Source organism: Phoca vitulina, unplaced genomic scaffold (assembly GCF_004348235.1).
Source record: "Phoca vitulina isolate PV1807 unplaced genomic scaffold, GSC_HSeal_1.0 scaffold109, whole genome shotgun sequence".
Taxonomy (NCBI): Eukaryota; Metazoa; Chordata; class Mammalia; order Carnivora; family Phocidae; genus Phoca; species Phoca vitulina.
Genome location: NW_022589812.1, coordinates 1509455 through 1524132, shown reverse-complemented (window position 1 = coordinate 1524132; position 14678 = coordinate 1509455). Strand labels below are relative to the sequence as shown.

General features: G+C 47.2%; 1 protein-coding gene across 1 annotated transcript in view; it reads left to right on the top strand.

Annotated features, from left to right (window-relative positions):
* Positions 1–14678, top strand: part of LOC116628012 (protein disulfide-isomerase-like protein of the testis) — a 33783-nt gene that overhangs the window by 4420 nt on the left and 14685 nt on the right. Inside the window, exons 2-3 of the mRNA XM_032398038.1 lie at positions 8340–8546; positions 14369–14502. Of these exons, the coding sequence (XP_032253929.1) occupies positions 8340–8546; positions 14369–14502 (341 nt within the window). The remainder of the gene's footprint in view (positions 1–8339; positions 8547–14368; positions 14503–14678) is intronic.

Sequence of the window (14678 nt, the reverse complement as noted above, 5' to 3'; positions counted from 1 at the left end):
GAGACATTTCACAATTAAAATTGAATTTACATCTGCTCTTGAAGAAACAGAAGATCTAGAGGCACGGGCCCACATTCTTGCAATGTGACAAGCAGCTGGAGCTGAGTAATGATTTTTTCTTTTGATCAGAAAACATGCCTGTCAGTTTGCCACATCCCTACCCAGCCAACCCCCACAGTCACACCCTGCCTCGCCCCTGTAGCATTTGAGTCTGTGTCCCCCGTCTGAAATTCAGGTCTCCTAGTCTCTTCTTAGTGCAGTCTCTCTGAGTGGTGTCACTTCAGTGGGGGAGTTTGGGTATGTGACCGCCTCAGCAGCTCGGTTGCCCTGGGTCCCAGAGCCTCCTCAGCTGGCTTGTGCAGCCTCTTCATAGCAACGTGGAACAAAAACATTCTTTTTGTGCCCTTAACCTTGATGGTTCCCAGAAGGGAAAATCTGATTGGGTCATTTTTGCTTCCATCCAACATAGAACATGCCTGATGCATAAAATTCCATCAAAATAGTTCCAAGCTTCTGACCTCCATCTAGCCCAGGCTGTTAATGGTTTCTTTCATTGTGCCAGGGCGCATGCTGGATTTTACTTCAAGCCTATGGAACAAGACCTTATAGGGGTGATCTGGTTTGGGCCATTTTCTTAATACAAGCCTGTGACCAGGGCAGGCACTTCTGCTTTGCTGATTGACTCCTCCAGCCGATTCCCCACATCCCTCATCCACCCCAGGACGTGGGCCACCACTTACACATCTGTTTCATGGTCTCCCCTTCAGGGAAGAACTGAGAACCCTGCAGCTCTACTCTACCTGCTGTAGAACTGTAAGCTAATGGTTAGCACAGGTCAGACATCCAAGAAGAAGACATCCGTCTTCTTTTTTTTGCTGCGGTCCTAATCTCTGATCCTGGACCCTCGATGTTGAAGGAACTAGAGCCACACGCTTTGCATGGCACAAGGTACATCTCAACACACATTTACCCTTCCAAAAATGGCACAGCAGGTGGACAAGGCAGAGGAACCTGTCCTGTTTGCATGAGAATGCAAATCTCTGCCCAGTGACTGTTTTAATCAGGGCAGAAGGGGGAGTCCATGGCTCTTTAGGGCTTTAACTGACATAACTTGGGGATTGACGCTGAATCTGGGGCTACATAGAGAGCCAACCAATTTTACATTCTTTTTTTTTTTTTTTTTTTTTTTAGAGAGAGAGAGAATGAGAGAGAGCATATGAGAGGGAGGAGGGTCAGAGGGAGAAGCAGACTCCCCACCCAGCAGGGAGCCCGATGCGGGACTCGATCCAGGGACTCCAGGATCATGACCTGAGCCGAAGGCAGTCGCTTAACCAACTGAGCCACCCAGGCGCCCCCAATTTTACATTCTTTAATGACATTAAATGACAACGAATTTGAATACTTGAAACTTAAAGCATTCCCACTTGATGGTATTTCAAAGCAGTAAACACCAGCAGAGATTTTGTTATCTAAAAGAGACACTCAGGCTCATTACATTTGAATATCTGATTCCTTCCAATACGTGTTTAAATCAAAATGAGTTCTCAAAAACTGGCAGGCCTTCTAAAGTGACCTTTGGAAAAACTAATCACTTGGGGAAAGCATTTTAAATGTTTTCTTTTTTCTAGGAATAAATAGGCTCTTTACAAAAAGGATTTTTCCAATATTGTCCCAGGAACACACTGTATAGTAACTCTCAAGTCCTTAGCTGCTGCCCACTTTCTTAGCTCTCTGAGGACTCCAGGCTCAAGAGTCAATGGTCGATGGGACCTTTCCTCTTGCATGTTCCTCACGTGTCTCCAATGCCACATGTGTTCAAAACAGAACTCAGCATTTTTTATTTGCTCCCTACAACTTGCTTTTTCTCATGCCCTGCCTTAACCAACAGCTCCTCTCTCTACCCAATGTCAAAATCAGAAATCTCAAGGTCATTCTTGACTCCTCTCTATTGTCCCATGTAACCTATCACCAGGTCCTTGTTTAAACCACCTCCTAAAGCCCTCTGCAATCTTCAGTCTTCCCACCCCCTCGCCACTGCCTTCATTCCAGCCAGTGCCCCCACCTGAAACACGGCAGCAGCCTCCTAGAGCATCTGCCCACCCCCTCCAGTGCTGTCCTTACAGCACACCCAGAGATATTTTTTCTTTTTTTTTTATTTATTTGACAGAGAGATAGAGGGCACAGATAGGCAGAGTGGCAGGCAGAGGGAGTGGGAGAGGGAGAAGCAGGCTCTCCGCAGAGCAGGGAGCCCGACGCAGGGCTCAATCCCAGGACCCCAGGATCATGACCTGAGTCGAAGGCAGCTGCCTAACCGACTGAGCCACCCAGGCGCCCCAGATATTTTTTTCCTAAAATGCAAGTCTGATTGGGTCACTTCCTGATTAAAAACCCTCAGTGATTCTCTAAGACCCCAAACTCCTTAACATGGCTACAGTGTCCTCTGCTTGGACTAGCCTCAGCCAGCTTCCCCACTTCACTTGAGAGCTATGCTTTAGCTTCTGAGTAATTTGTAGTTGCTGGATAGGTCACACTGGCTCAAGCCCCAGGGCCTTTGCACTTACAATTCCCTCTGACCATTGTGTCCTCCTCCATTTCCTTGCCTCGATTGTGAGGTTTAAGCTCATGAAGCCACCTTGTCAGGAGGCTGTGTCCACCCTTACTCCCACCTACAGTAGCTAGCAGGCCTTTCCATGATGACGCAACCCTCTGTACCCTCCCTTTCATAGCACTTCTCACACTGTATTGAAACTGCTTTCTAACTTGTGGGCTTCATGGGGGACAGGGGCCAAATCTCATTCACCTCTTGATTACTAACATCTGGCATTGTGCTTGGTAGGCATGCATGAGATGTTGAATGAATGACGGAATGGAATGAGCTTTCTTTTGGCCCATAATGTTCTGCATGAATGAGGCAAGCAGAAAAGAGTAAGCTACCTTTAGTGGGAGAAATCAAAATGAGGTATATCAGAAGCTGTCTCTAGGGTCATTTAAGAAGTACCCTAAAGAAGAGACAGCAAGAGTCCAGGGAGCAGGTTACATGATGATCATGGTGATGATGAAGATGGTGATATGGATGAGGATGGTGATGAAGATGATGATGGTGGTGGCCATTTATTGAGCATCTGTATTCCAGGCACTGTACTTGGTCTCACTGTCCCCATCTTACATATGAGGCAAAGACTTCTCAGAAAGGTTGGAAAATTTGCTGAATTTTAGACCAGGTCTGACACCAAGACTGGTATTTAATCCATCTTACAAGACTGTGCTGATAACTGGAATAGTTATTTATTTATTCATCATTTATTCATTCATTCACTCAATATTTATTGAATACCTCTTATGTGTCAGATAGACTTCTAGGCACAAAACAGATGGACATCCTTGCTTCACAGAACTTACGTCCTAAAGAGGGGAGATTGAGGTAAACAAATAAGTAAAGAATGTAGTATGTCTTCGGGTTAAAAGCACTATGGAGAAAAACAAAGAAGAGCAACAGAGAGAGCAAAGAGTTAGTGGAAGTGGGGCTGCAAATTTATATAGGGTTGTCTGGGAAGGTGACAATTCAGCAAGGACCTGAGGGCAGGAAGGCAGCAACCTATGCAGATAGCTGGGAGGAGAGCATTTCAGGCAAAGGGAAGAGCAAGTGCAAAGGCCCTGGGGTGGGAATGTGCCAGGATGGCTAAAGCTGAGGTGCTGAAGAGAAGTGGGAGATAAGATCCAAAAGGAGGTACAGTCCTTTAGGGCCTTACTGGCCATTACGATGATCAGAGGAATTTGTTGGCTGGCGCTTGAGGAACTAGAAGGGATTGGTTACCATCCTAAAGCTCCCATCATCTGCGAGCATCTCTATACACTATAATGGCCCTATGGGATGGGGAGAGGATTATTCTCAGAATATTCTTCCAAGCTTGATCTAGAGCTTGGTCTAAAGTAGGGTTTCTCATCCTCAGAGCTATTAACACTTTGGCCGGATGGATAATTCTTTCTTGTGTGATGCATTATAGAATGTTTAGTGGCATCCCTGACCTCTACCCATTAGATGTCAGTAGCACTCTAGTTGTGACAATCAGAAATGTCTCCAGATATGGCCAAATGCCCCCCATTGAGAAACAATGTCTAAAGAAAGGCATACTCCAGCTCCCTGTGCTGAGAGCTAATTTCCAATCCCTACAGTCTCACTTTCCCGTCCACCAGCCCCTCCCCTGACTCACACTGGCTGCTTAGAAGAGGGAATGTGAGGTTATCTACTAAAGATGCAGGCAAACATTGATTCTAGGTCTGTTAGCCATTAACACATCTACACATCAGGTAGACATTCAGAGAGTCATTCCCTCTTCTAATATGACCCTGGGTCCCATTTGCTTACCCCAAAACCCACATGAGAGCCACACAATAGGCCCAGGCTTGTGTTGGATGACTTGGTGTTAGTCACCCTTGTCTCTCTTTCCCCAAGAACCAGAATATCTGCAGAGGATCCTGACATTTCCATTAAGACCCTCCCTTCACAGAGAGAACCTGGTCAGGGCAAGATCAAGGGTTCTCCACCTATGCCATCATAATGGTTAATGGTTTGGGGGCACTTCTGTGCCAGAGCTTTGCACACCCTGTCTTACTATGTAGGATCATCTTAAGGTGTGGGATCAATTAGTATCCCCATTCAGCAGATGAGGAAACAGAGGTACAGAGATGTTTAAAAAACAAGCTGCCTAGGCCACAGGTGCTGTAAACCACATAACTGCCTCTGTTTTATGAGACAACCTAATGAAGTTCACTGAATACCATATGGCAGTCAGACAATGAGCTCTACCTAGATAGAACTTAGGACCCAAGGAAGGCTGTACTTGCAGGAGCTCTCGCCTCCCAGCAGAGGGCTCCCGGCCCATCCACAACCCACTGGGCTCCACTCTGCCCAAGCAACAGTGTACATCGGAATTGTTTCCACACCCCAGCCAAACTGGCATTTCCGGTTGGCCAGGGCAGGATATAGGCACCAAGACCTGAGAGGCGTATGCATTCATTTCACTTTTGCAAACTTGGGTTTGCAGAGCCCCAGCGGTAAAACCAATTTGCAAATTTTAAAAAGAAACCAGAAGACAGGACTGTAAATCATAAAGAGTGAATTTGCCTTTACAGATTCTCTCTGCTCTGATGGAAACCACCCCAGAGCAGGGGAGATGGAAAACCCACCCCCATCCCTCCCTTCCAGGAAAAAGGAAACTTTTTTAGACCAGCTCACCCATATGGTCAGTTAGAGCGTGAATCTGGGAGTCAGTCAGCCTTGGAGTTGAATCTCAGCCTAACCGCATATTAGCTGTAAGACCTCTGGGCTTCTGTTTCTTGTCCGTAACATTCCTCACCTGGAATGGTAGATAACTCAGAGGCTGTTCTGAGGATTAACCAGGATAGCAATGGGGTTGGCGCAGTAAGTGCTCAATAACTTGTCACTGTTGTTACCTTGTTATCATTACTGTCACCACCACCATCATCACCATCAGCTGCAGGAGCCATCCAGCTGCTCTGGTCAAAACCTCAGAGTCATCCTTGACTCCTCTCATTCATTCATACTCCCCATCCAATCTATCATCTCCTCCCATCTAGCCAATCTATCACCAGTCATCTCCTCCTTCAAAATCTCTCAGACCCTGACCACTTCTCACTCCCTCCACTGCCACTACCCTGGCTCAAGCCATTACCATCTCTCACCTGGATTATTACAGAGGCCTCCAACTGGTCTCCCTGGATCCACTCTCTTTCCCCTTTGGTCTAATGTTCATGTAACATTTAGTACAGTCCAGTTAAAAAGTAAGTAGGATCGGGGCACCTGGGTGGCTCAGTCGTTAAGCGTCTGCCTTCGGCTCAGGTCATGATCCCAGGGTCTTGGGATCGAGCCCCGCACCGGGCTCCTTGCTCCACAGGAAGCCTGCTTCTCCCTCTCCCACTCCCCTTGCTTATGTTCCCTCTCTCACTGTGTCTCTCTCTGTCAAAAAATGAATAAAATCTTAAAAAAAAAAAAAAAAAAAAAGTAAGTAGGATCATATCTAACTCTGCCCCAAACCCTCCAGTATCTTTCCACACTCCTCAGAGAGGGGCCAAAATCTATTCAGTGGCTGACAAGGCCCTATGTCATCTGACCCCTAGGCCCCTCATTCTGCTCCACTTCTTGTCATTCCTCAAACATGCTGCACATACTCCCACCTCGGGGGCCTTTGCACTTATGGTTCCCCTGCCTGGAAACTCTCTTCCTCCACATACCCACATAACCTGCTCCCTCACCTCTTTCAGTCTTTATTAAAATGTTTCTTCTTGGTGAGGCTTCCTTCAGCCTCCCTACTTAAACTCAATCCCCCTGACACTCCTAACATCCAGCTCTGCTTCTTTTGTCTCCGTAGCACTTAGCATCTAAGATAGCATATACTTGTTCACTTTCTGTCCTCTCTAACAAGAGCAGGGATTTTTTCCCATTGATTGTTAAGTCCCCAGTACCCAGAACCGTGTCTGGCACGTGGCAGATCCTAGAAAAGATTTGTCGAATGAATGATGAATGATCGGATGAATGGATGGATGGATGGACGGATGCGTGGATAAATCGCCATTACTATTATCGTTAGATCCTATCCAGCTAGCTTTAGGAGCCCAGCATTCCTGTTATCACAGACTGTTTCTCTCACGTCCATTCCAGATACCCAGGAGCACTGGGCTGTGTGTGGGACCTCTTCAAGCTCCACCATTTAGACAATCATTCCATGTGTTTTTCTTGCCCGGAGCTGCTTCCCTTAGAGATTCAGATTTGGACACCATGTCAATCAGCCACCCCCTGAGCCAGGCAGGGCCAGATCCACAAGGAAGCCCGGGGAGAGGCCTGAGGGCTGGAGCAGGGGCACCGGGCCAGCAGCTGCTGGCCATGATGGGTTGGCGGTATCAAAGACAATGATGGTGACAAAGCAGGCGGTGGGGAGGCAAAAAGTCCCACTTCCTGTGCATTGGTTGGGAATTTAATGAAAACAATCATTCACTTTTGGGCTCCATCGCAGGAGCAGGTGTGCTGACTGGCAGTGGGGCATGTACCAGCTGTCCTGGAGCTGGCTTTCTGGCTTTTGCTTTACAAAAGCCCTCTCTGTTGGAACTTGGAACTTGCCCAGGAAGGGGAAGTGATTTGTACCTTCTCCAAGTGCACTCCAGATGGACAGGGCGGAGGGGTGGGGACTGGCACAGGGCATGCGTTCTGACTTGAAAGGGAATCAGTGACCCCTGGCCCTGGCTTGGCCCACCTGCTGCAGACATCAGGGCGGTGAGGGGCCTGCAATCTCTCAGTGTTATCAGGAAGAAGGAAGGCAAATGTGAGTGCCTTTTAGTCCTCTCTCATTTAGGCCAGGAATCCCACGCCAGCTCCCTGAGGCCGTTTTCCAGATAGGGGCTCCCCACTCGTAACCCCCACCTCACTGCCCAGCAATATGAGGGGCCAATGAATCCTAATCGAGTGTGTGAGGTCTCTTTGACACCAGTTACCCCAAGGGGGGCCAGGCTCACAGTGGGGGGCATCGTAACCGCTTCTCACACCTGACCTTCCTTACTTGAGAGTCCCCTCATGTGTTCATGCTAAGGGCAACGGGAGTGGCTCAATTTGGCCTGTAACTCCGGAACTTTCCACCAGATGGCGCGCATACTCCCTCATTCCTTCTCCTCTGACTTCTGACCATAGAAATTGTACAATAATAATAACAGCAGTAATAAGAACGCATTATGTCCTTATCATGTGCCAGGCACTGTGCTGAGGGTTTGACACACCAGTGCTGGGTAGAGAGCCGACTGAGTGGTTCCAGATCCTAGCTATTATCTCTCACTGCCACAGGACCCTGGGCAAGTAGGACATTTTGCTTCCCATCAGTTTCCTCATCTATAAAATTGAGATAATAACCATACCTACCCCATAGGGGTGCTGAGAGGATTAGATGGCTCAATCCATGGAAAGTCTTAGAAATTAATAAGCACTGTATAACTGATTGTTAAATAAGTCTTACTTGGCTGAGAACTCTATGGGATAGTCGATACTATTTTTCTCATTTTACCCATGACGAAAGTGGGACTCACAGAGTTGGAGTGAGTTGCCCAAAGTTGTATTGCTTCCAGTGTTCCTGAGCCCAAAGAACCCTGATGTGCCTCCCAAATGGCAAATTTCATGAAACATGTGCCTCCCATCCTGCCACATTTCTGAAAATCTACCTAGTACAGCAGAGCACAAAGAAGGCCCGGGAGCTAAGAAGGTGAAACCTAGCCTCCTTCTCGGGAGATGGGGAGCGGGAGAGGCTCTACCAAGTTCTGATTTATACTGGCTCTTTCAGACAACCCATCCTCCAAGCAATCCAGGAACCTGGCTGAGGAACTGGGCAAAGCTGTGGAAGTCGTGGGCAAAGGCAAGAACGGGCTCGGCTTTGGCAAAGTGGACATCACGGTGGAGAAGGAACTTCAGAAGGAGTTTGACGTTAAGAAGGCCCCAGAGTTGAAGCTGTTTTTTGAGGGCAACAGGTCGGAACCCATCAGTTGCAAAGGTAACAGCCCTTGTGTGTCAAGGCAGTGCTAGCTCTGGAAACACAAACACCAGCATTTCAGTGGTGTAATAGAATTACGAGTTTATTTCTTGCTCATGTAGAGCCCAGCTGGCAGCCAGAGGGTGGAGGTGGGTGGCTCAGCTCCACACAATCTTTCAAGGACCCAGGTTCCTTCCAGCTTGTAGCTCTGCCTTCCCTTAGGGCCTCTGAGCCCCTGCCATTTTCTCTGTATCTAGCCAGCAGTTGGGTCAAGGAGGTAGAGGATCGCCACTGGTGGTGCTCATGACCCAGGCTTGGAAGTGGCAAACATCACATCTCATTCCAATGACCAAAATTCTGTTACATGGCCCCACTCAACTGAAAGGCTGAGCAATATGGCCCTGATCTGTGTCCATAAGGAAAATAAAATTTTGGTGAACACACAGCTGCCTCCACCACAGCTTGCGTCTCAGCTGGTGGGCCTCAGAAACACCATGAGGTGGGAAAGTGAGATGCATGCCTCACAAACTGCCAGAGACCAGAGAGTAAGTTCCTAACTCCACCTCCTACCTCCCGCCCCAATCTTCTACTTTAGAATGGTTTTGACAGGGTCGCGGGCCAAGAAAAGGGACACTGGGAGATGATGAAACAGATTTGGGACAGGGTGACTACCAAACACTTGAGCTTTATCATCATCCATTTCATTCATTAACTCATTCATTCACTTATTCAATGCTTTTATTGAGAAACTACCCTGTGTCAGGCCCTATCTCGGTGTCAAGAATGCTTGAAGAATTATGTGACTCAGTGTGGCACATGGTAGGTCCTAATTTTTAAAAATGCTAAGTATACAAATGCATAAATGTGTGTAAAACTGATGCACGGATAGAACGAAACTGACAAATGCCAATGTGCCTATTACAGCCTGTTCTATGCTAGTAGAATGTTCCCATTATATGTGTGAATGATTGAATCAGGAAACTGAGATAGTCTTTTGCAGGGTCTGGCATTTAGCAAGTCTGCAATAAGCCTGTTTGAGTTTTGTTGCAAAAACTAAAGGGCCGAGAGAGAGCTACCACCTGCAGGGGCTGCAGTTCTCATAGCGGACACAAGGGGGCATGAGACACAGGCCAGACTTGCAGGGGAAGGAGCCGCAAAAGCGCCAACTTCAAGGCGGATTACGTACAAAACCAGGCAGTGCAGTGGCTCCCAAGGGACTTGTGGGACAATGGTGGCCTGGGGGGTGGGGGTGCGGGGGGGGGACGTGAGGTCTGACTCCTCTTTGAGGCAATAAAGGTGACAATGTGGCAACTTCCAGACTGTCTGAGCCCCTTTTGGTAGGAGCCAGTGCCCGGGACCACCTCTGCAATGCAGGAAAGCTACATCACCGCCTCCTCCAGGAAGTCCCCTTTGACTGCCCGGATCAGGATGCCAGCCCTCCTCTGGAGTCCCACAGCACCTATGCTTCCCCCTCAAGGCCCTCATTTCACAGAACTGATTCTGTTCTTCGTTGTCTAGCAAGAGCACAGGGCAGGAGCCAATGTCACTTCTTCTCCTGGGTCCTCGGAAGAGGCTGCCCAAACTGGCAGACACCACCTGGCTTTATATCCTTACCACATGCCTGAAGGAAGGACCATCGCTTCCCTCTTGTCAAATCTTACTTTTCTCCTCTGTGAAATGGAGATGGTGGAAGTATCTCCCTCCTAGGGTTACTGATGAGGTGAAACCAGTCTGTAAGGCACAAGCCCTGACACGGATCTGAACCATTCACTGTGCTCCATCACTCTTCTGGGCCCCTTTACATGTCACAACAACCCAGCGTGGCAGGTGCTTTTACAGATGGGAACCTGCAGAGAGAGATGGAACGACTTCCTCGAGGCCCCCCAGCTAATAAGCACTGCGACCCACAAGTGTTTTCTGCGAAGGGCCAGATAATAAATATTTTAGGGCTTAAGGCCAAGCAATCTCTTTCCCAACTACTTAACTCTGCTGATACAGTGGAAAAGCAGTCCCACATAAACCATTGGGTGTCAATAAAACTTTATTTATAAGGTCAACTGTCAGGTCAAAATTGGCCCATGGGCTGTCATTGACCAACCCCTGCTCTACGTTGTGCTGCACTCAAAATAAATGGCCAATGTGGCTCTTGTTATTATCAAACTATTAGTTTTCTGACCCTTGTGCAGTGCCTGGAACACTTAGGTTCTTCATGAATAGTTTTTGAGTTTGAATGGGATGGAACTGCAAGGACCCACTGCAGGCAGACTTGGGGTAAGGAACCAGCCCATATTTCTACTAGGCTTGCCCATCCCTCCTCCTCTTCAGTGTTACCTCCAACCAGGGAGAGAGGCAATGGGGTGCTGGGAGGGAGCCAGGGCCTGGATTTAGGACAAACACTAGTTATGAGAATTTGAGCCAGCCTTCCAATTTCTCATTTCCTAAACAGGATGAATAATGCCAGTTCTGCCAACTAGACAGGGCTTCCCTGAGCTAAGAGGGGCGACAGAGCTTTACTGGTCCCCTGCACCAGCTTTTATGAAAACCTTCCCAGGAGGCAAGTAGGGTTTAGTCCTTGTTGGGTCAAAGCTAGAGTTCTGATTCTCCTCTAGTCTCCCAAGGATTGATGATGGGAAACTTGGTCATGCCCCTCTCTCTGGAGGGAGGGAAACTCAGGTTGGCTCCAGGGCCTCAGTTAATGATGCATTCCCAGCTTGTGCTTGGAAATATGCAGTGGAGAGACAGCCCCAGTCAATCATTGACATAGCGTTCACACCTCAGTTGTTACCGCGTCCTCTGGCTCAGAGCCAAGTGCCAGGGGAGACACCTGCCCAACGGGGGCAGTGACCAATCTGCAGGCATTCAGGAACAAATTATTTGTCAAATTCAGAGCTACCTCAGCCCCACGGGGTTCAGAGGGGCAAAGAGAGCTCAGACATCCCAGAGAAGATGGCCCAAGATCAAGTTCCTTCAAGCCAGCTTATGGTATGATTCATCCACCTCATTCATCCTATAATTATTTCTTGAGCACCTAGTATGAGCCAGACATTACAGGAGCTAGTGAACAAGCGAGCCAAAAATCATAATTTCAGAAAAAGATTCAGTGAAGAAAATGCAACAGGTCATAAACTAGAGAATGATAGGATTGATGGGAGGGGGGTGGTGGTGGTAAGAAAAGTCCAAACCTCAAACGAAATAAGCCAGAGGAGTTGCCCTGACCACTGAGGAAAAGGTAGCTCAGGCAGAGGGCCTGGCGGACACCAAAGCCCGGTGTGCTGGAGGATGGGGGTGTGGCTGCATTGTGGACCGCAGGAGAAGTGGCACAAAATGAGATCAGAGTGATGGTTCTGATGACCTGAAATTCAAATGCATTTGGAGGAGTTTTGTTCACCTTTTTTAGTATTTTCAGGACTTTGGAACCTGTTCCTTCCAGAACACTTATAATTTTTTTTTCAGACAAATGCCTACAAGAGAAACTGTTTCCCTGCTATGTGCTTGTTTCTTCCTGAAAGATGGCTGGGAACACTGAAAATAGAAACTCAGCTTTGGGGCTGAATCCAGGAGGAGAGGGGGACTGCAGCAGGGTGGAGTGCTGTGGTCTGGGGGTGGCATGAAGCCTCCCCCACCCCTCTCTGTCCCTTGAGGCCAGGACATCATCCTTCTATGAACTTCTATGGGCCTGACTCATTGTGGCTTTTAAGATGGCCTGATCGGTATCTACTAAAGCTGAATGCAGCATCCCCTATGACCAGAAATTCTACTCCTGGGCATGTACCCAACAGAAATGCATCCAACGTGCCCCCAGAGACATGCACGAAAATTAATTCTTAATAGTCCCAAACTGGAAACAACCCAAATGATCACCAACAGAGGATGGATAAGTAAATTATAGAATATTCACACGACAGAATGCTACACAGCACATGCAACAATATGGATGAATCTCACAAACGTAACAAAGCCAGACCCCAAAACACATACTGTGTGATTCCACTTGTGTGAAGTTCAAGAGCAGGCAGACTAATGCCTGCTGTTAGAAGTCAGAAGAGTGGTTACACTCAGGTAGGGGTGGGTGAGGGGCTGGCAGGGGGCACAATGGGACTTCTAAGAGCCTGGTAATGGTCTCTCTTGATCTGGTTGGTACTCAGGTGTGTTCATTCTGCAAAAATTCACCAAACTATACATTATAATTTGTACACCTTTCTGTATGCAAATACACTTCATTGTAAGTTTTTTATTTTTAAAAGATTTTATTTATTTATTTATTTATTTGAGATAGAGAGCGAGAGTGAGAGAGAGAGCGAGCACAAGCGGGGGGAGCGGCAGGCAGAGGGAGAAGCAGACTCCCCACTGAGCAGGGAGCACAATGTGGGGCTCGATCCCAGGGCCCTGGGGTCATGACCTGAGCTGAAGGCAGACGCTTAACTAACTGAGTCACCCAGGCGCCCCTCATTATAAGTTTTTTAAATGGCCTTATTAAGTTCTTAGGAAGTGTAAGCAAAGACACTGAAAATAGAGTCCTTTGCAGTTGATTTACCCACTCTCATTCATCAAGCCCCATGCAGCAATTTGTCCTGCACAGGCTGCTTGCTCTGCCTGGAAGCCTTTCGCTCTCCTTCCTTCTTCAATTCCGTTCTTCTTATTGTTGCCTACTTATTAACTCCTATGCATCCTTCAGTATTCAGCTCATAAGTGATCTCCTCCAGGAAGCCCTCCTTGACTTCACAGTCTAGGTCACGTATCTTTGCTACAGACTCATTGAACTTTGCTTTTGAATACTTACTTTGGGTGTGATTATATACTTGTTTGTGTAATTACTTGACAACTGTCCTACTCAAAAGAATGAGAGCTGCAAAACAGTGGGACTGTGTTTGCTTCTGCTTACCATTATATCCCCAGGACCAAGCACAGTACTTGATAACATAATAGGCACTCAGTACATATTTGTCAAATGAGTGAATGAGTGAAGGAATGAATGATGAATGAAGGAATAAAGTCCTATAGATGAAGTCCAAAGCTACTCACAATAAACATTGCTTTATCTCAAAAATTCAGTTTAAATCCTCCATTCTATTCTATAGCAGTCTTTGATAGAAAATAATATTTTACATTATCTACCATCATGTGGAATTGATGATCCTAACAAACACATGTCCATCTGTAGCTTAATGTAATTCTAGCACACTGTTACATCTCCCCAGATATGGTATATGTTTCCCAATTTTAAAAGCTAAGATTTTTGTGTGCTTGGCACCTCCCATATGATACCTGAGAAATGGAAGTCAGGATCTATGACCTTAGTGGACATCTGCATCTCAGCTGAGGAACTGGAAGCAGGATAATAACAGGCGATAATGTAATTTCCCCAAGGTCACAGAGCTAGCTGGTATTTTTATTTACATTTCATCCATTTATATTTCTTAAAATAAATCCACCTTCCTGTCACTTTGGAAGGGGTAGATAAGAAGACTGAGCATGCTTCCTTCTGGGTTTAATTCCGAGGTTCACTAGTGGGTGGCTATTGGCAAGTCTAACCTCAATTTCCTCATCTGCAAAATGGGGAGAGTAAGAATATCCCATAGGGTAGGGTTGTTGCGGGGATGTAATATATGCAAATGGCTTAGCACAATGCCTTGTCCTTGGTAAGTGGTCCGTGAAGTTAGCTGCTGCTGTTAATGTTCATGCCTTGGGGCTGGAGCGGGAAGGAGTGGAAGGACTGACCTTGGCCTTCAATGGGTGGGAACCCAAGACCAGAGGCTTCTGCTCATTAAACTTGGAGAAAACAGGCCTTGGTCCAATTCAAGAGGAAACTGCTATGGGATCCATTTAACTGTCTCTCTCTCTAGGAGTGGTTGAATCTACTGCCTTGGTCGTTTGGCTGAGAAGACAAATTAGCCAGAAAGCATTTTTGTTCAATAACACCCAGCAGGTGGTAGAGTTTGTGAAATCTAGGCCTTTGGTCATCATTGGCTTCTTCCAGGTACTGGGGTCAAGAGGTGGGAGGTGGCTTTTTGACTGGTGAGGAGTCCTGTGTCTGCGTGGGGGTGGGGTAAGGAGAGGTCTTCCATTTGGGTTAATACCATACCCATTTTTCCTTTTCCAATGAGCTGGTTTTCCAAGTAAATGCAGTGTTAAAATGAAGAAGGAAAGAATGGA